The sequence below is a fragment of the Saccopteryx bilineata genome, chromosome 8 (genome assembly GCF_036850765.1).
Source record: "Saccopteryx bilineata isolate mSacBil1 chromosome 8, mSacBil1_pri_phased_curated, whole genome shotgun sequence".
NCBI classification, from domain to species: domain Eukaryota; kingdom Metazoa; phylum Chordata; class Mammalia; order Chiroptera; family Emballonuridae; genus Saccopteryx; species Saccopteryx bilineata.
Window position 1 is genome coordinate 73,634,905 of NC_089497.1, and position 20,314 is coordinate 73,655,218.

Consider the following 20,314-nt stretch of genomic DNA (forward strand, 5'->3'; position numbering starts at 1 on the left):
GGTGAAGAAAAATCCCTGATTATGTGAAATATAGTGTATTATGGAAGCAAGTTAATTATGTAAAGAATGAAAATTCAAGTAAATTGCAAATTAAAGTTACTAGGTATAGGGAGAATTGGTCCACTAGGTTCAAATTATATACAAATAAACCATTTTGATATATAACTAGATATACTCATTTTCTTAATCATAAATTAATATGCTAACCCTTTTTATTAGACCCAAGACTTGTCTAGAACTATTTTAATAAATTTTTAAAATCTCAAGAAAACTTAATTAAAAACTAATACATATCATTTATTAGAACACCACTTAAGATGTTTCTTGTATAAAACTGCCTCTTATCTTTCAAATGACAAGAAACTCAATGTGCTTGCTTTGGAGCTTTTAAAATCATTTAAATAAACTGTTAATAAAATATAACTACATTTAAAAATGATTCCCAAAATTGGGGAGGGGGAGACCATCAAATCCAATTCATTATTATGTATACATAAAAGGTGGAAAAACAATTCCAGGAATGATTCTGGTTTGATGTATTGTTTCCATAATTCAGCCCTCAGTGACAGCTGGAAGAATTTATCTACTTGGAAATCCTGACAGTTCTTATAACCCTTCATCTACTATGTACAGACAGAGGATAATATAATTTGATACAGTTTATCAAATTAAGAGGCACTTAGCTGGAAAGGTAAAATCTTATGAGTACCTCTCTCCTCCCCCATGAGGAATAAAACCAAAACAACCTTGGATTTAACAAAAAAAAACAAAACACTAAAACCTATTTAGAGCCAGTCTTTATGAGTCACTTAAAAGTGCAATACAGATTAATAAATATTTATAATACCCAAAGAAAAAATACAGGCACTTTGTGCAACATAACTTGGACTCCAGAATTTCCTCTAAGGGGGGGTGAAGTTAATCAGACACCAGTGTAATGTCACATTCTAAATATAGTAAAGAATATCCACTGTTTAGTTTACATTAAGGACAACAGAAATTTTAAGCAATGAGAACAAATTAAATAATTGTATATTTAAGAAAATGTTGATATTCTTTAGATGGAGGCTCTCTTCCCACAGCTGCTGCCAGGAGCAACGAGAAATTAGTGTGCTTCCTCTAACCTGTCTCATTTTGGGTTTTGGGTGGAAAGTAAGTGGGGCAGGGACAGGCTAGGGAAAGCACGTTCTAAAGATGAAAAGCAGTTTTCCCAAAGAACAGAGTAAAATAGAAATAAATGTCATATGGAACACAAGTTATTGAAAACTCCAAGTAACTCAAGGTTTAATTAATACCATGTAGAAACCTCTGACTCTTCTTTAACAAACCCACTGTTATTCTTTTTATGTCCATTGACTTAGTAATAAATAACCATCCGATTAATAAATTACATTGTAATTTATCCTATGTAAAGTCCATACTGATAGCTTGAATTATCTTAATTATAAAGTATGGTCAGATACTGTCTGTATTCACTGCTGTGCCAGCTTCAAAAAGCAAAATATAATTTCTTGATCTAAAACATTTTTCAAACACTAAGGAAGGGGAAAAGAGAGAGAGGAAAACATTTTCTGAAAACTTTCTACTTTTGATAATATTTAATTCTTTTTATATTTAAGATGATTTTTCCCCCCCAAGAATGGGAACTAATACCCTTTACTGGTTTTCCCAAATGTCTCTATAACCACTAAACTTAAAATACTAAAGATACTGGAATTTGCATTCTTTATTTGGGGAAAACACATAAAAGAATTTTCTCTGAAAAGAAGGAAAAATTGATTAGTTTAAAAGGGGTTTATTTCTGGTGCACACAATTTCTTCATTGTGAAATACATGTGAATTCTCTGTACACAAGAAATGAAATTATCTCCAAAATAAGAGACACAGCAAACAAGTTTCTTTCAAGTTACTAAAAATATGACTAAAAATTAACATTCTAAAGCTAAGTAAGTACTATTAATTTGAATAGTTAGTAGGTGTATGGAAAAAGCATCACACTACAGTAAACAAAAACAACATGCATTCCTCTTATTAGGAAAAAGACACTTCCCAGAATTTTTCTCATTTATACTTTTTTAAAACTGTGGGCATTACTATAATTCCCACAAAAATGAGGTGCTAGATGCAGACAGAGTAAGCAGGCACCATGCAAAAACTGTCCAGTTTTGCCAATCAACCTCAAATACAATCTACAACATAGTTCCTGGGATGGCAGTTTCTAAAGTATGAAGAATCTGCCAAGTGGGCAAAATAATGGTCTTCTCAACAGTATTTCCATGTAAAAAACTGAGAGATAACATTAGTTCAATTAGACAGGTTACTAAACATTTATGGTGTCAAGGAAGAATGCATTTTCTTAAGAGTAGTAGTCTTATTAGTTGAGTAAACAATTTATGCAATGCACATCTTGAATATATAGGCACACGTGTACATGTAAGTATAATATATTTAGAAAGCAGAAACATGACATTTTTTTCATGCTTATGACCTGGTGCTGGCAACAGGTCCACTCAAGTTACCTGGCTGTCTATCTTCTGCCTGACCCCTGAAACGACGCCTGCGGCTACGATTGCGTCGCTGGGGTTTTTTTTCACTATCATCTGTAATTGCAAAATTTACCATGAACTGTTCTGACAAAAACACAACAAAACAAAAGAACTTGGTTCCTTCACAAGATTTAAGGAAGGGGGAGGAGAACCTTTCAGTTAAATAGAGAAGACAAAGCAACATAAATTAAAAAAAGCAAAAATGCTTTTGTAATTTTAAGCATTTCAAATAGATTTACAAAATGGAATTATCATCTAGAAATAAAGAAGGTTTTAACTCTTAATTAAACAAACTGTAAGAATTTAAAATTGCCATCATTCAGCTATAAAGATTTCTTCTCCAGTACAGTTTAGTTTTAGCCCAGTTAATGACATTTTAGCCCTTTGGAAGCTAATGCATACCCAATACACATACTTTCACTAGTGTCACAATAATTTTTAAAGAAGTAGGCTGAAAGGTCTATTTTAGTTTAGGAACAGTAAGAGTAAAAAGTGCCTTGCACTCTGTATATTTGTATTATTTAATGGCATCAAAGTATACTTTAATAAACCCTCTCAGTTTCAAATAATTTGGCTATACAAATCTGAAAACTAGACATTTATGACAGACACAAAGCTATCTACTTTGAAGTAAGCACTAAAAAATCCAACTTTCAAACTGCACATTAGTTTTTTTTTCAAGTATCATGTTAACAGTATATGTCCTTATATATGTCCTTTCTCTAAGTGCTTACATACCTAGCCCATTTTCATTAACTGAAGCTGTATCAGATTCAGTCATTCCATCCATCAGAACAGCATCTTCATCAGTCCTTCTTCTACGAGACCGCCTACGACGGTTAGTACTGTGATGAGATTCGCTGGCATCAGTGTCTGCAGTCTGATCTGATTCTGTATTATCAAGTAAGCTGTATGGATTGCTGTCTGGATCTTTGAGCACTATATGCATGTCAGAGGCAAGAAATATTCGTTTAAGAGAGCTGCAGTTATTAGTAATGTTTTGCTCTATCTTGAACTATATTAATAATAAAAATAACTTTAATTTCCCCTCAATAAAACCATATTGTCTTTAAATGTTTCCTGTATCATTTTACCTGGAAAATAACAAATATGAAAAAAGTTTAAATGGCAATGAAAAATTAAAGCAGAAAATGAGCAGACACCTCAGCTTCCTACTATTTCTTTCTGACTTGTTTTAAAATGGTTAGGAAATAGTATAGTATTACATGTTATTTCTGACATTCACATTCCTGGCTAATCCTGCCCAGAAGTTAGAAAAATAAAGAGAAATATTCAGCTAATTCTAAGAAATTAATTCTAAGAAAGACCCTTTATCCCCTTTACTGAGTTTAAGGTGACTGACTGGTGCTTCTTTCTGCTAATATATATTAATGGACTATTTCCAAATAATACTCAACATCTACACTCCATGACTTAACAGAAATCTGTTACTATAAACTAAAGCAATCAAAACAATTCTACACAAAAAAGCAAACTAAAAAAGTTGAAATTCTAACTGGTTATACCAAAATGTGAAAATGAATGTTGACTAGTACTCCCATCTCTAGAAACAAAGAGTGAAGATGGGGAAAGATGGGGTGAGGGTGAGAAAGGAAAAATTTTAAGATATAATTTGTAAGAAAAAGTACCCATCTTACCTATGTGCATTTATTGCCTCCACCAATCAAATTATAGAAGAAATTCACCTAATCACGACTTTTCCTTTCTAAGTTTCCTTTGGTAACAGCTAGCAAGCTAGCATCTTTGCAAAAGACACTAAGTTTATCCATTAATCATAAACACTAAGTAAAGTACATTTATTTTGCAATTCAGCATAATTTCATAAATCTTGGTAATAGTAAACAATGTACTAAAATATAAAAACTATTTACCTGAAAGCTGACCAACTGAATTTTAATAATCAAAGAATTTCTCTGGAACTAGAGAGTAACTTTTGAAGTCTCTAAATCTGTTATTCTAGTTTTTTCTAATTTGTAAACACATTTAGTATATATTTAAATATATATACATATTCTAAAACATTTAAAATACTATATAAACTTTCATAGGGTATAGTACAACATTAGGGGGTTTACTTAAAAGTGGTAAATAATGGTTAGTTAAGGTTATATCCCTGATATAATCTAGCCAACATCTCTGGCAATCCCTACCCCCTGACCAGCCCATTATGCTAAGGAAGAACATTATGACAACTCTACAACTCAAGTTACAGCATTTAAAATTTTCAAGAACATCAGTAAAGAGTTGCTTGCACACCCCAAATCTGTCTTAACACTTCCCTTTACAATTCAATTCCTCAAACAATAAAAAAAAAAAATTAAGCTGATTTCATACATTTTCCCTGTTCCCAAAGTAGTACACAGTGTAGCATTACGCTTTTCGGTTTTTTCAGTATTATGCATACAAACGTATTTAGATCTCTCTGAGCATAAGAATTCTCTGGGTCTGTCTGGTCAACAAATACGTAACACTCAAAAATTCTAGAGGGAAAAACATTCTAATTACATAATCCCACCCACTAAAAAGCTGAAGGGATAAACATCTGACCACAGAAACAGAGAATCAGCCAACTAAATTTTCTCAAGCCCAAATATTGTATCTAGCTAAACCTTCACTAATAAACACTCTACTCATATTCCATGTTCTACTATTTTCCTGTGAGTGGCAAGAAAAATTTTCAAAAATTGACAGCCCTAGGAAATAAACTAACTTGTATAAAGTTACAATGTTTACAAAGAAAGTGTGCTGACATAGTATATAAAAGACTACCAGAACTGATGGAGGATTTGCCACCACGCGGTCCACCACGACCTCGACCCCCTGAAACACTTCTGCCTCTTCCTCCTGGGCGTCTCCTACTGTCTCGCTGATGCCGGCTCTCTCGATCATCTTCTCCTGCCAGTGACCAATCACTCAGCTCATCTTTACGCTCAGATTCTGTTTCAGAGGGATTAGACAGCTCCGAGTTTGTACCTTGTGAAAGAAGAGAAGATAAGCCAATTTTTATAGAATAAAAACGAAAGTAAAAAATTTCAGTATTTCCCACAAATCACTTTAAATAACACTACTAAATGGTGCTTAAAAAACAACTAAAAAACACTGATTTCAAAATTTCCTAAGAAATAATGAAATGTTAATATTATACTAATATATTATCTACAATAGTTAAAACCTGAATTGTCTGGATCTGTAGGAATACAACAAACAGAATGTTAGGAAAACATATAGAACATTATATGGTATATACACAATATAAAAATGCACTTAATGAGAAAATATTTCAAAAATTTTGCCCACTTTTAGGTTTAATATCAAATTAGTATAATAAATAACTACTATCTAATAGTTAAGAGCAAATTTATTTATATTTAGAAAAATAATTATACAGGATAGGGTATTTTATCATTATTTCAGTGACTCTAGAAGGCACTTTTTTAGATTTTAACATCTCTAAAATCAGGATATTTCTGATATTTGATGGTCTCTTATAAGCAGCAAGTATATTTTTAATGCTGTACATAAAATAATTGTTTCATGGGCAAAGTATCTTAAATTAGAAGACTAGAGTATTTGAAATTACTGAACAAATTTTAATGTTATTCTGAGAAAAACAACTCTAAACTGACAAAATTAAAGCCATTATCAAAGAGACAAAAATTCAGCCTGACTTTAAAAGTCTACAGATCATTTCTAACATTCAAATGACCTATTTTAACACTGACCCTTTAAAAGTTTAAACACTGCAAATATTCCATAAAAGTCTACAATATCATCATTTTATCACATTTATGTGACCTAATTACTGTCACACTCATTCATTTCCACTTTTATTCTTTGGTAGTTCTGGGATTCCACTCCCACCCTTTCCCCTTTTAGTATATATACAAACATATCTTTCAAAGCCTACTTCATTTCTAGGTTCAGACAAATTTAAATGAAAACAGATCTCTCCCCTTCTCATTACTTGACAAGTAATGTAGAGCTATATTGTGCAGTGTTGCCACATGCTGTTTTCTAATTTTATACCCTTGGATCTATATTCTCACTCTGTCTATGTGAAATTTAAAGGGCGGAGTTCTGTCTCACACCTCCTAAATGCCCCTAGATGCCTACCAAAGAGCTTATAACCATTTTCTCTTGTTGAGCAAATACTCTGCATGGTTTTGAAGTTCCTTTGTTAAATTTCCAAAAAAGATTTCATGATAAACTATAAGTTCTCTACATTAAATGCCACTGTCATTTAATGATAAAAGCAAAACACAAGAGCTCTTCAGATGCAAAAGTAGTAAGTATTAAGATGCAAGAAATAAAATGTGAAGTTTAACAAATGAGGATCCTTCTAACTTCCTTTCTCCTTTAAAATAACTTTTCAATGCATCATTTTTCCCTACAAACCATAAGAATGTAACTTGTCAATTTAATAATTAGTTGGAAGTGTATTTTAGAAAAACTATAACAAGCTTCTATTATTCATATTCAACTCATTAGGAATAAGAGTTCAATAGAAAAGCATAAATCTCCCACTTATTTTTCCAATAGTAAAAAAGAATTTTATTAACTGATGGGTTCTTGGAAAGTCTGAAACCCATACCAATCTGTCACAGCTGTTCATCAATCTGAAGGCGTTCCATTCTTAGTTGTATTTACAACTAAGTTGTATTTACAAATTTTTAAAAAGCTTTAAATATAATTCATAAAACTGATTCAATTTGTAATGACTCCCAACAAACAAAAAGATGTTTTTAACAGTATTTTAAACAAGATTTTCCCCTCTAAAATTTCTAAAATCAACTATGATGTTTCACATCCTTTTCAATGATTGTGCATGCTAAAAACTTAATAGCTGAAGTACCAGAGATTAAGATTCATAGCTAAGACTGCCATCTACTGAACAATTTCCATAGCTTTCTTCAGTACCAATGATATTCCTCTACCATTCTCATACAAATTTATGATATACTCTCAACAAAAGCAGTGTTCTCTCATCAATAATCTGACTTGACTTTCCATGTAGGCTTATAAAATTCAATGAATTCATCTTCATCATCCAAAAAGTCAAATCTGATTATTTGGACTAATAATTTGTACCTCCTAAAATCATTCAGTATATACATAATTTCTATTTAATTACTGGTTTTATTTTGTATTAAAATGTCTTTTCAGGAATATAATAATAGTTCCCAGTTCTCAGCCCTTCAAATGCAAAAACAATTTACTGGAATTTGCTTTTCAGATTTCAATACAGAACTAATTTAAAAAAATAAAAAACATCAAGAAATGAGGACATGAAAAGGAAGGAAAAATTAACCTTCCAACTCTACAGCAAATAAAAAATAGTACAAATTTAACATAACTGACAACATTAAATGATCCTTCAGTCAAAAATGACATGAAATTTGGCTATGGAATCTGCACTATAAGCTTTCATGTCTTCCTATTTACCCTAAATGATTTTTATTTTAAGGTTTATGAAATATTTTTCCAGAGCATTTAGAATAAGCACAGAAGAGTGGAAAAAAAAAGAGGTAAAGAACAAGAGAAGTGAAAGAAACGAGAGTGAGAAAGGGAAAAACACAAGTCACTGCTAAGATCCAAGTCCAAACAGTAGAAAAATGGAAAACTCCAAAGCTGAGGAAGAATAAGTGAGAATTCAGAATTAGAGAATTACTGACCATCACCATCCAGTGGCCCCTTCCTATATGGGTTAAGCTCATCCTCAGAGAAAATAAATACATTTTAGAAAAATATTTTTATAAAATGTTAATTAGGCTCTAATTTTTTCTTTTTTTTTTTTTTTTTTTTTTTTTTTTAGGCTCTAATTTTTAAAGCCTTAATTTTAGTGAAATGCTGTTTCACAAAATAATTCCAGCAATATTAATATTCAGAACCAGAACTGCTGAATGAGCCAATAAAGTAAATTTTATTTTATTTATTTATTTATTTTTGTATTTTTCCGAAGTTGGAAACGGGGAGGCAGTCAGACAGACTCCCCCGCATGCGCCCGACCGGGATCCACCCGGCATGCCCACCAGGGGGCGATGCTTTGCCCATCTTGGGGCGTTGCTCTGCCGCAATCAGAGCCATTCTAGTGCCTGAGGCAGAGGCCACAGAGCCATCCTCAGTGCCCGGGCAAACTTTGCTCCAATGGAGCGTTGGCTGCAGGAGGGGTAGAGAGAGACAGAGAGGAAGTAGAGGGGGAGTGGTGGAGAAGCAGATGGGCGCTTCTCCTGTGTGCCCTGGCCGGGAATCGAACCTGGGACTCCTGCATGCCAGGCCAACACTCTACCACTGAGCCAACCAGCCAGGGCGCCAATAAAGTAAATTTAAAAGCTAGTACATAATGCTATATGCAATCTTTGCACCATGGTCAGCATATATTTCCTTTTTATTTTTCACCAAAGGGTGAGCAAAAGATGATTCCTAGTAGTATCACAATTACCAGGTTTTTATTGGAAAATAGACATAACTATACAAGGGAAAGATCTGGAGAACAAATTTCATAGTGAGGAACTAACATTAAGCAAACTATACTGGAGCACCTAAACTAAAACTAGTACCCAAAAAAATTGTTTTTTTTACCATAACCGGAGGTGTAATTTGGGCCCCGACGACCTCTGCCTCTTCCACTATAAGACCTAGAACCTTGTACAGAAGAGACGGTACTTTCATCAGTGGCATATCCTTTCTCTTTTTCAGGCCCTCTGGTGGAAGAAGGTCTGAAACCCATACCAATCTGTCGCAGCTGTTCATCAATCTGAAGGCGTTCCATTCTTAGTTGTTCTACTTCCTATAATCAAAACAATAAAGAGTATATCTTATTTGTAACTTTTTATATTCTTAAAGCCTAAAGCTAGAGCTATACTCCTTTATCAATGAAAGAAGCTGTGATCTTAGGCATCTGGTCAAGTATAACTGTGTTCCTAGTAAACAAAATCTGCAAGGTCACTTGCTGATTCAATTCACCAAATATCCACTGAAGCCTTAGCATCTGCCAACAATGCTAAGTGCCACAAGTATACAATATAAAAAGAGAACAAAGACTCTCCTCCTTCAAGGGGATATTTAACAAATATCAAAATAACCCATTTATAAAATAGCTCATAAATACAAAACGTTACCAGATTTAGTTCAGAACAAGTTAGAATTCTGCTAAATGAGGTTCAGGTACCATCTATGAGAGGTACCATTAACAACCTACTTTCCAATAAAAATAATGACACCTGAGTTTAGACCTAGATGAACTAGTAGGCTTGGTCATTCAGAAATTAAAGTTATTACCGTATAGTACAGTTTCTGAACAAGTTTCTGGCTCTATAAAAGCAGAGTACTGGAAGATAAAACATGCGATTTGAATGACAGACTGAATTGAGATTTTATATAAAGTTTTAAAAAAATGAAATGAGACTATCAGAGTGGCCTTCAAAATATTAACATAGCAGCAATGATATAGGTGACTAAAATGAAAACATACTAGACAGTGCAGGTTGAGAACATTACTATATTCTAAACAAGAGAAACATAGCAGGAATAAAAGGAAGAGTAGAAAAGAATAAATGCAGCTTCTAATAATTTATGGGGTATTTCTTTTCTAGAACCCTTGCTCTTTTATTTAACAACTCCAACAGACTACATTAGAAACAATGGTTAAGAATTATCAAATGACACTTATGAGGATAGTGCATCTCCTTCAAATACCAGTTACAAAGAAGACCTAACTTCACTCCTGCTTCATCAAAGTGAAAATAGTTCCAGTATAGAATATGTAGGTAAATAAGTGATAATAGTGAAATTATAGGAATACAAAAGTAACCTTTAAACAGTAAAGAAAGAAATTAGTTAAAAGTTCACAGAGAAAGAGAAACAATGTGCGTGAGACAAATCACTTCATTATGGCAAAGGACCTTTTATTTCTATCCTCTCATACAGAAAAACAGGGTATATCTGGAGCTAAATTAAAAATATGTAAACAGTTGAAATTTACTATAAGCAAGTTATAAAATTAATTTAAATTTACTGTGGGCAGCAACTGATATAAATGTGAACAATATACAAACCTTTAGATAAGCAATATGATACTCTAAAAGAACTTGCACATTTCCGATGCTTTCTTTAGTGCCAACAAATACAAATGGAACCATTCCCTGGAAGAAAATAAAACCTTCTCAAGCATTTTATATTTTAACAAATTCTAACCTAAATTTGACATACCAATATGTACTTTTCAAAACTTTCTAAAACACATTGAAATTTACATCTATTAAACTTCAAGATTTATAAACACTGCCCAAAAAATCCATATAATTTGAAATACTGATTATTTTTTCCATAAACTTGTCCAATCTGTACAACTTAGCACTTAAGAAATTACTTACCAGTTCACATAGTTTTTGAATTTCTAATTAACATTTTTTAACTATTTAAATCAATTCTTAAAACAATTTTCGTTCAAACTGGCATGAATTCATAGACCAGATATGCCATTTTAGCAGTGATAGGTTTTCCCTACAATGTGTCCTCAGATAACAAAACCTTCAATATCTGTGTTTTGGAGGAAATGCTTCTTAACCATTAATAAGTATCACCTACAGAGTATAAATACTGTACTTACTAAAATAAGATATAGGAATTAATGGCAAGGGCAAATACTTAATCACAGATATTAAAGTAAAAGGATTAACCCAGACCTGGTTTATTCTGCTTAATTTCAAAAGAGAAAGGTTTCAAGTCATCAAGAAGGTAATTTAGACAGCTTAAACTGTGAAATGGTGGCCCAAAATAGGCAAATACTAACCTTCAGATTTGTTTTAAGATGCAATGTTGGGAAAACTGAAAAATTCTGTATAGAATTATAGATTTCCAGCTTGACCTAAAAATATCAGAAAATACAGCAATATAATGCTGCATTCCCAAATGTCAATCAAATTAGAGCTGAGCAGCATTTGTTTCTTTTATAGAAAGGCACTGGGTGCCTGCTCATCCCTGCCTTTTACATCCCAACCTGCTTGATAATTTACATCATCTGCTTGGTTTCTGTAGGCATTTAAATTCAACCTTAGCACAGAAATGGCAGTAACAGTGACCAACACTATAAACACGAAAAGTATAAATTTTTATTTATGTAGAAGAACCCAGAAGAATTCACTTGCAACAAGATGTAAATATTGAATAAAAACTGGGATAAATCAAGCTAAGGGATGATCAGTTTTAAGTCTCAAGCTAAGAAATCTATAGTTGAGTTATTGAACGGCCTTTGCCAGTAAACGTCTTGATCTTCAGACCAATTTCAAATGGTGGTTGTATGCCAATGGTTTCCATTATTTTATATACAATGCTCAAAAAAATTAGGAGATATTTTATCACTTCATATTCATTTTGAAATATCCGCTAATTTCTGTGAGCAATATATTAAGTATCAAGGGAGAAAGTGTCAATTCTAATAGTATAACACCATTAATTTTATTCCTTATTTCAAAGGCATCTTAAAGTCATGAAAAATGATGGGAAAGATAGGCGAGTTTGCTTACGAATAAGTTACTTGAGTTTTATAGCAATTTTCAATATAGTGCAAGATAAACTCAATCTAAGCCACAAGTACTCATTTGTATAATACTAAGTCATTTATGTTTCATTTAAGGGTGTATTTACCTCCACATTCTAATTAATTAAATTAATAGAGTGACTATCTTTGATAGGCATCTTTACAACATTCCAACATTGTTAATGCGAGGCTATTTATCTAGGCTGTCTAGTTTTCTCTTCCTTGTTTTATGAGACTGACTCTATCCAACAGGCTAACAAACCCACCAGAGTAGTTGATACTGTGCAAAAGTGAAGTTGTGAGTGTATGGCTAGAAGAAATTTGAAGGAAAACCCCTTATATTCATACATACAAAGTTTAAGTCAACCATACAGAATTGAATACTAGAGCCACAAAAGAGTGATCCTGAGGAGTAATGTATGAAGAGCAAAGAACAGCACTGTGCACAAAATACCAACATGTAAGAATGAAAGAAAATTTCAGAAAGTGGTATTAAAATAGCAACATAAAAGCTTAAAGATTTCTTCCCCTTTTATTGAGAGAGAGAGAGAGAGAGAGAGAGGGAGGGAGGGAGACAAGGAGAGAGATGACAAGCATTAACTCTTAGTTGCGGCACCTTAGTTGTTCACTGATTGCTTTCTCATATGTGCGGGGGGGGGGGGGGGGGGAAGGGGGCTCCAGCAGAGTGAGCGATCCCTTGCTCAAGCCAGCAACCATGGGCCATGTCTATGATTCTACGCTCAAGGCAGCTACCCCATGCTCAAGCTGGTGAGCCCACGCTCAAGCCAGCAACCTTGGGGTTTTGAACCTGGGTCCTTAGCATCTCAGTCTGATGCTCTATCCACTTTGCCACCGCCTGGTCAGGCTAAAGATTGCAATTAAGAAACGGCCAGTGCTTTCACAGTCTACAAAAATACTGAGGAAAGTACTGTTTATGAACAATTCCTTTTATAAAAGACTATTTTGTTGAGTATCAAATTGAACAGCTTTACACTCTAACTACAAAAATGAAATGTTAAGATCTAATTGAAGCCTTTTATCAAAAAATTGGCTTCTGACAGCCCTGGCCATGTAGCTCAGTGGGTTTTAGCATCGTCCCAATAAGCCAAGGTTGTAGATTCAATCCCTAGTAAGGGTACATATAAGAATCAACCAATGAATACACAAATAAGTAGAACAAATCAATCTCTCTGTCCCTCCCTCGCCTTTCCCCTTCACCTACCTTCCTTTTTCTCTCTCTAAAAATCAATCAATAAAATAATATTGTTTAAAGGTTACTGGGTTTCTTTAAAATAAAAAAATTTAAAAAAGGGTCACAGTTAAAAGATGATTTGTTTTCTAAGTTGCAAAAAATATTTTAAGAAACAATGTTTTTAAAAAGAAAAACCCACTACATCAGATTCTAAGTAGCTAGCTCTCTAGATATAATTTCATTAAATGATTTCCAAAATATAAAACAACATTAAGTCAGCCAAAAAAAGAACTGGAAAAAAAAACAAGCCAATTAAATTACATTTTAAATACTTACATCTTCTCTAGGTAGTTTATTTTCATTGTCTCCTTCAATTCTCACTCGAACCACACCAGATTTGTCAACTATTTCCTGAATAACTTTGCCATTTTTTCCAATTACTTTTCCTTTAATAAGAGAAAACAAATAAAATGGTAAGTCAAAAACCAATACTGCTATCCTTTCAGCACCTGTCCAAATTATTTGACTTGCTATCACATTATGTAAACCAATCAATGCTCTCTCTTTGTATTCTCAATTAACTCACCACTAAAAACTATTGAAAATTTTTATCATTGATCTGAAATTTCCCTTCAGTATGCCTAAGGCTATATTAACTGGACTAACAATGCTGATCACATGGAATACATTTTCAAATCCTAAATATTCCTTAAGATGTGCTACATTTTTATAATTTTAAAATATCAAGCCCGACCATTTCAAAAGCTTGTATACATAAAGGCAAAACCAAACCTTTTATTCTGGCATTAATCATATCAATTTGTTTACATTTATTATATATTATATACAATTATGCAAACAACTAAAAAAATTCAACCTTGATTTTATTTTCAAGTTTATGTTCAAAAGACACCTGTGACTTGAAGATATAACTTTTAAAGTTAATATTCTCTTCACAGAAATTAAATGTTTACATTTAAGAAGTGTATCATTTTATACCAGTAAGTTTTCAAAGTGCTTCACAGCTCTACAAATACATACAGTATGCATATGGTATGTTGTCTTCCTAGATTTGAATACTTCAGAATGACAAAAAAACCCAAACTATTTACCTTCTCCACACTTAAACTCTTTAAGTCTGTCAAACAGCAGTTACTGAGTACCCAATAATTAAAGGACAACCTAAAAGGGGAGCATGAAGCTATCTCCTGCCCATACAAACTTATTAGTTACAAAATACAGTCACATAAGATAACAGACAATCCTGGGTAGTAACCTCCACTGTATGAAACTGGTGCATCCCTTATAAAGTTAACAGCAACACCGTATTTGTTATTAAAATCTCATTTATGAAGTCCAAATCCCCGTTTTTTTCTTACTATATAAGCAACCTATTTCCATCATAAGTTAATTTTGGTCGAAAAGGGTTAAAATGGAAGTATTTTCTTTTGTGTGCTAAAAAAACTTTCCATTACATTGAATAAGGGTACATTGGCAACAGCAAGCCAGTCAATACAGCAAATACACTATTACAGGACTTTCTGTGCTTATTCTCAAGTCTCCTTCCCCATCAGTAATCCTAAATTTAAAAGCAACAGCCAAGTGAACAGGTAAAAAATAAAACAGGGTAGGTCAGGGAATTCACATATCTTCTCTGAGCAGCCCCTAGCAGCAGCATATAAAAGCAACCTTCATTGTTAACACAGTGAAGCTCAAGCAGCAACTCCATCCTTGACCCTGGTAAAAATATAAACAAGTATCTTTTCGAAATAAGTCAAATTGATACCTCATAACCTCCCACCCCAATCTTTCTTTCTTCTTGTGAACGACACCAGTGGTGAGTGAACATACATTCACCCTTCTGGGGTCTGTGCCAAGGACCTACCTGCAAGTTCTACTTAGTCCCACCAAGACCGCCAAAATTTTAACTGATCATTTCCAGTTTAAATTCCAAAGCATACTGATAACTGAAGCAGACCTGTAGTATAAATTGAGCACTGAGCATAAATGCTGAAGGGACAGAGTAGAGAAGTGATTAAGGAAATCTTCCAGGAGGTGAATGATTTCAATTCATTTTCAAATCAATGTTCACATAACATTTTTTCTTTTGATTTGAGAGTGAGAATGGTCAAGTTCTAGACCCTTGAAACCTGAATCTGCAAAGGAAACCTCTCTGGAACTTACCCATCAAGTAGTCCTCAATCCCTTTTACTCCTCAGTCCGCTTTTTCTCTTTCACTCGGACTAAGAATGTATTACTTTTCAAAAGACTGCTTCACCCATTAAACATTTTGGAGGGAAATGTATAATAGTATTATTATACACAACAACCAACTGAAATCTTTGTATGTCTTCTGAAAATCTGTCCAATGTATTGTATAACAGTTGCTGCTAATGTATATTTCCTAAGAGTACACAAATAACCCAAATCAAAGTCAACCAGAACAGATATAGGAAAAAAGAGATACGACTAGCAGAAACATCCTGCACAAAATAAATAAATAAGAATCAGAAACAACAAATATACCCAATATCTTACTTCTGAAATATCTGAAATTTTTACTCAAAAGTAACACTAACACAAACTCTCTAAGATTAAGGCTATCTTTTAAAGAATTGTTGAGCTGGAAAGAACCCTGCCTGATTCCCCAGTACATACCTCCAAATCATTTTTACAATTGAAGAAAACTAAGTTAAGTTAGATTCTGGAAAGCAGTAAATCAATGTAAGTAACGATGTCAATAATAATTGAGTATATATTAAACCAAAAAAGTGGATCATTTTCAAAAAGCAGCTTTCTTGTCTGAGGTGATTTCATTTGACAATAAACATCTGATAACATTTTTATCATAACATTTATTAAAATTAGTCTACAGTGAACAGTGATTACCAAGAACATTAATTGGCATTATGTCATAACTATCTAAAGGTCTGGGCAAAATTGAAAAGCCTTTAAGAGCTGTGTACAAAGAAAACTATCCAAATTCTTGTGTTGTAAACTATTATACCAGAGTATACTAGTTGTTATAAGCCAGAAAACATCATTTTACAGTGAAAGGTTCTTTTTTCATTTTCTCCCATTGTTTGTTTTACAGAATAAAACACAGCAAAGAAATCATTTCCTAAAGGCAGAATAGGCCTAATTATAAATGGAACCCAAGGGCTCATTATAGTAAAAAAACTGATGAGATACAATAGGTAAAAATTTATTCCTCTCCTAGTAAAATTCACTATTTCACGGTGATGTTTATTTTTATATTAAACTTCTAGGATATTTACTGAATAGTTAACATGTGACAAAAACTTTCCCATTTGTGTCGAATGGTAATTCAAGGACAGTACAGATATAAAGGATATTAATAACAAAGCTATTAAACAACCCACTCCCAGCTATAATGTTCCATTAACTACAACTTCAAATTTTGTGTCATAACTTATAACCCATGGGCCCCATTAATGGTATCAAAAATGTAACAGTGAAACCTCCTATCATATCACCACCATTGTCCTCTGCTGCCCATGTACACCTTACCTTACCCTACACCAGGGGTAGTCAACCTTTTTATACCTACCGCCCACTTTTGTATCTCTGTTAGTAGTAAAATTTTCTAACCGCCCACCGGTTCCACAGTAATGGTGATTTATGAAGTAGGGAAGTCACTTTACTTTATAAAATTTATAAAGCAGAGTTACAGTAAGTTAAAGCATATAATAATTACTTACCAAGTACTTTATGTCGGATTTTTGCTAAGTTTGGCAGAATAAGTCTTTATAAAACAACTTACTATAGTTAAATCTATCTTTTCATTTATACTCTGACTCTGGTTGCTCCACTACCGCCCACCATGAAAGCTGGAATGCCCACTAGTGGGCGGTAGGGACCAGGTTGACTACCACTACTCTACAACCTTTGCAAAAACCAATCATTATTTATTCAGCGTCTACTTTTTTAAGTATTTTTAATTACTCTATTATTGTTAGTTCACTTTTATTTTCTTCTTTACACTAAAAAAAAATACCTTCTCAAAAAGTACTGACGATTTTGATAGATATAAATAATAAAAAGACATTAAATGAATGAGAACAGTAAGAAAGAGTCCAAGGCATAAACTGGCTTAAGCAAAACTGTAATGGTAAACTGTTACGAAAATCATGACGAGATACAAGTCACATACAATGTTATTACTGAAAAATTAAAAAGTATTGTTATAAAAATTCTCAACTAAGTAAAATCAGACAAAACTAATTTTTAACTAAGTCACTGTATATAATTAAATAACATTTAACTTATTTAACATGTAGAAGTACCTACCAACGAGATTCCTAGGAACCTGAATAAAATCCTCCACAAATTCCAAGAAACCTCTAGCCTTTTTTACAGCATCAGCACTCTGAAGAGAGGGAGCAGGAAAGATGGGGGTGAGGGGGAGAAACAAAAATGAAATAAACCCTGAATAAACCCCACAATCCAAAACAGAAAAATGAGAAATGAGAAAAATCTGAATTATTACATTCTACTAACAAGCTCAGCCCCAGAGAGTGACATTTCAGGTCAAGTAATTCATAAAGTATTTTTTTTTAAAAAAACAATCATTAAAAACCAAGAAAAAATGTACTATTAGAACAAAAACATTTTAGATATATCTGAAGTCTCTTTTAAGCTTCTGAGAAAATTAGCATGAAATTAACTTACTTATGTTGGCAAATTTAAACCCAGTCCTAAATATATTTATTTGCTCCATTCTTCCATGTTGAATATCTTGAAATAAATATTAAAAACTGTTCATATAGTTTATAGTCTAAATTTATTTGTTATCAACATGATTTAAACAGCCGGTTTGGCAGGAATACATTAGGAAAAAAGAACCTATCAACAAGATAATTAAAATTCTTAATTTCTAATGGGTACAATTTTAAAAGATTGAAAGATGGGGTGTGGGGAGGCTCCCTAAAGGGAATTCAGTTCTCAGTAACGTTTAACTTCCACTTTTACTGTTCGTCCTTTCATAACTACAGATCAAGTATATTATGTATTCATATAACATATACAATAAAAAATTTTAAAACATACTTAATCCTCATAAATTATAAGGTAAGCACTATTATAGTTCTCATTATACAATAAGAAAAATTATGCAGGAGGATTAAGTAGCTTTCTCCAAGCCCACTCAAAGTGGTAGATACAGAATTCCAGTTCAGGCAGTATGGATCCAAAGCATTTCGTCTTACTTTGTTATATTGCCCACACTTCTTAAGGTTCTAGAAATAAAAATCAGGCCTCTAGTCAGATTTATGACTCAAGCTTTTCATTAAGATTTTAAGATTTATGTATGAAAAGTCAAGATTGAAATTATTACCCAAAAGAACTCCTTGCCCATTTATTATAAAGTGAAGGATGGCCTCAATGAAGAACTTAAATTATTCATTTCTCAGATTATTTTCCTCTCCACACAAATTTCACAATTACCAGTGGCAAAATATTATCTACCGTATTTCCCTATGTATAAGACACTCCCATGTATAAGACACACCTTAATTTTGGGGCCAGAAATTTGAAAAAAATGTATCATATGAAGTTACTGAACTCGTTTTAGTCATCATAAAATTCATACAATTCCTCATCATTGTCAAACTCCCATCCATTAGCTTGTCCTCATTTGTGTCTGATGACAAATCACCATCAACAATGAGTGCAAAAACAAGCACAAACAAGCAGAAAATGCAAGTAAAAATAATCTATAGCCACTGTTTAAGATGCACTCAGGTTTTCAGGAAAGGGTGCGTCTTATACATGGGGAAATACAGTAAATTCAAGTTTTACCAAAGCTATTCTATTGTGTTATTTATAACTGTTAGTGCCAGGCACATAGTAAACACACAAAATATGAATAAATTATTTGTAATGCACATAAACTGAGGTAAACCCAGAAGCAGCTAGTTAAGAAACTTCTGAAAACAGTACACATTAAATACTCAAAAATCTTTCAATGCCTCCTATAATACAGTATCTTCAATCTATATGCAATACATACATATATATATTAGGCTGACTGATTTTAAAGTGTTTTCCCTGGGAAACAAATTCCAAATCAATAAGATCAAACACTAGTTAATGTTATAGGAAAATTATCCTATGTTACAGCTTACCTCTCCATAGATTCGAAATGTTCCAGTATCTTCATCTAGCTCAATAGCTGTAACTCCAGGAACTTTCCTGGCTTGCTGGATGTTACTACCATGTGTTCCTATTGCCAGACCCATCAAATCTTCTCTCACAACAAATTCCTCATGAAAAGCTGCTGCAAGCTGTTTTGTGCACTAGTAAAAGTAGTAAATTAAAATTTATTATAAAAGATAAAAAAAAGAAAGAATTTTTTGTACACCCATGTTCATGGCCTTATTCACAAGAGTCAAAAGTGGAAGTAACCCGCCTGACCAGGCAGTGGCGCAGTGGATAGAGCGTCAGACTGGGATGCGGAGGACCCAGGTTCAAGCAAAGCTCACCAGTTTGAGCGCGGGCTCATCTGGTTTGAGCAAAGCTCACCAGTTTGGACCCAAGGTTGCTGGCTTAAGCAAGGGGTTACTTGGTCTGCTGCAGCCCCCGGTCAAGGCACATATGAGAAAGCAATCAATGAACAACTAAAGTGCCACAACAAAAAACTGATGATTGATGCTTCTCATTTCTCTGCGTTCCTGTCTGTCCCTCTCTATCCCTCTATCTCTGGCTCTGTTAAAAAAAACAAAAAACAAAAAACAAAAAACAGTGGAAGTAACCCAAATATAGAGACTGAAGAATTACAAAAAAATGTGATATATTTATACAACACAAAATTATTCAGGCTTAAAAGAAAATGCTGACAGGCAACAATGTGCATAAACATAATAGAAGACATTATGCTTAGTGAAATAAGCCAGTAACAAAAAGACTAATGCTGTACGATTACAGTTAAATGTAGTAGTTAAATTTATGGAAACAAAAAGTAGAATGGAGATTACTTGGGCTGAAGGAGAAAGAGGG

The 20,314-nt window shown here is 33.1% G+C and overlaps 1 protein-coding gene across 5 annotated transcripts in view; it reads right to left on the reverse strand.

Annotated features, from left to right (window-relative positions):
- The window catches only part of FXR1 (FMR1 autosomal homolog 1), a 65,490-nt gene that overhangs the window by 7,546 nt on the left and 37,630 nt on the right, over positions 1-20,314 (reverse strand). For 2 of the 5 annotated variants that reach the window (XM_066241942.1, XM_066241945.1), the window contains exons 8-14: positions 19,444-19,614; positions 17,609-17,687; positions 13,634-13,743; positions 10,622-10,708; positions 9,147-9,354; positions 5,337-5,540; positions 3,285-3,485 (exon numbers count right to left, since the gene is read on the reverse strand). In XM_066241942.1, coding sequence (XP_066098039.1) covers positions 3,285-3,485; positions 5,337-5,540; positions 9,147-9,354; positions 10,622-10,708; positions 13,634-13,743; positions 17,609-17,687; positions 19,444-19,614 — 1,060 coding nt within the window. Of the gene's footprint in view, positions 1-2,519; positions 2,601-3,284; positions 3,486-5,336; positions 5,541-9,146; positions 9,355-10,621; positions 10,709-13,633; positions 13,744-17,608; positions 17,688-19,443; positions 19,615-20,314 lie in introns of all 5 variants that reach the window. The other 3 variants (XM_066241943.1, XM_066241944.1, XM_066241940.1) reach the window with 3 other exon arrangements.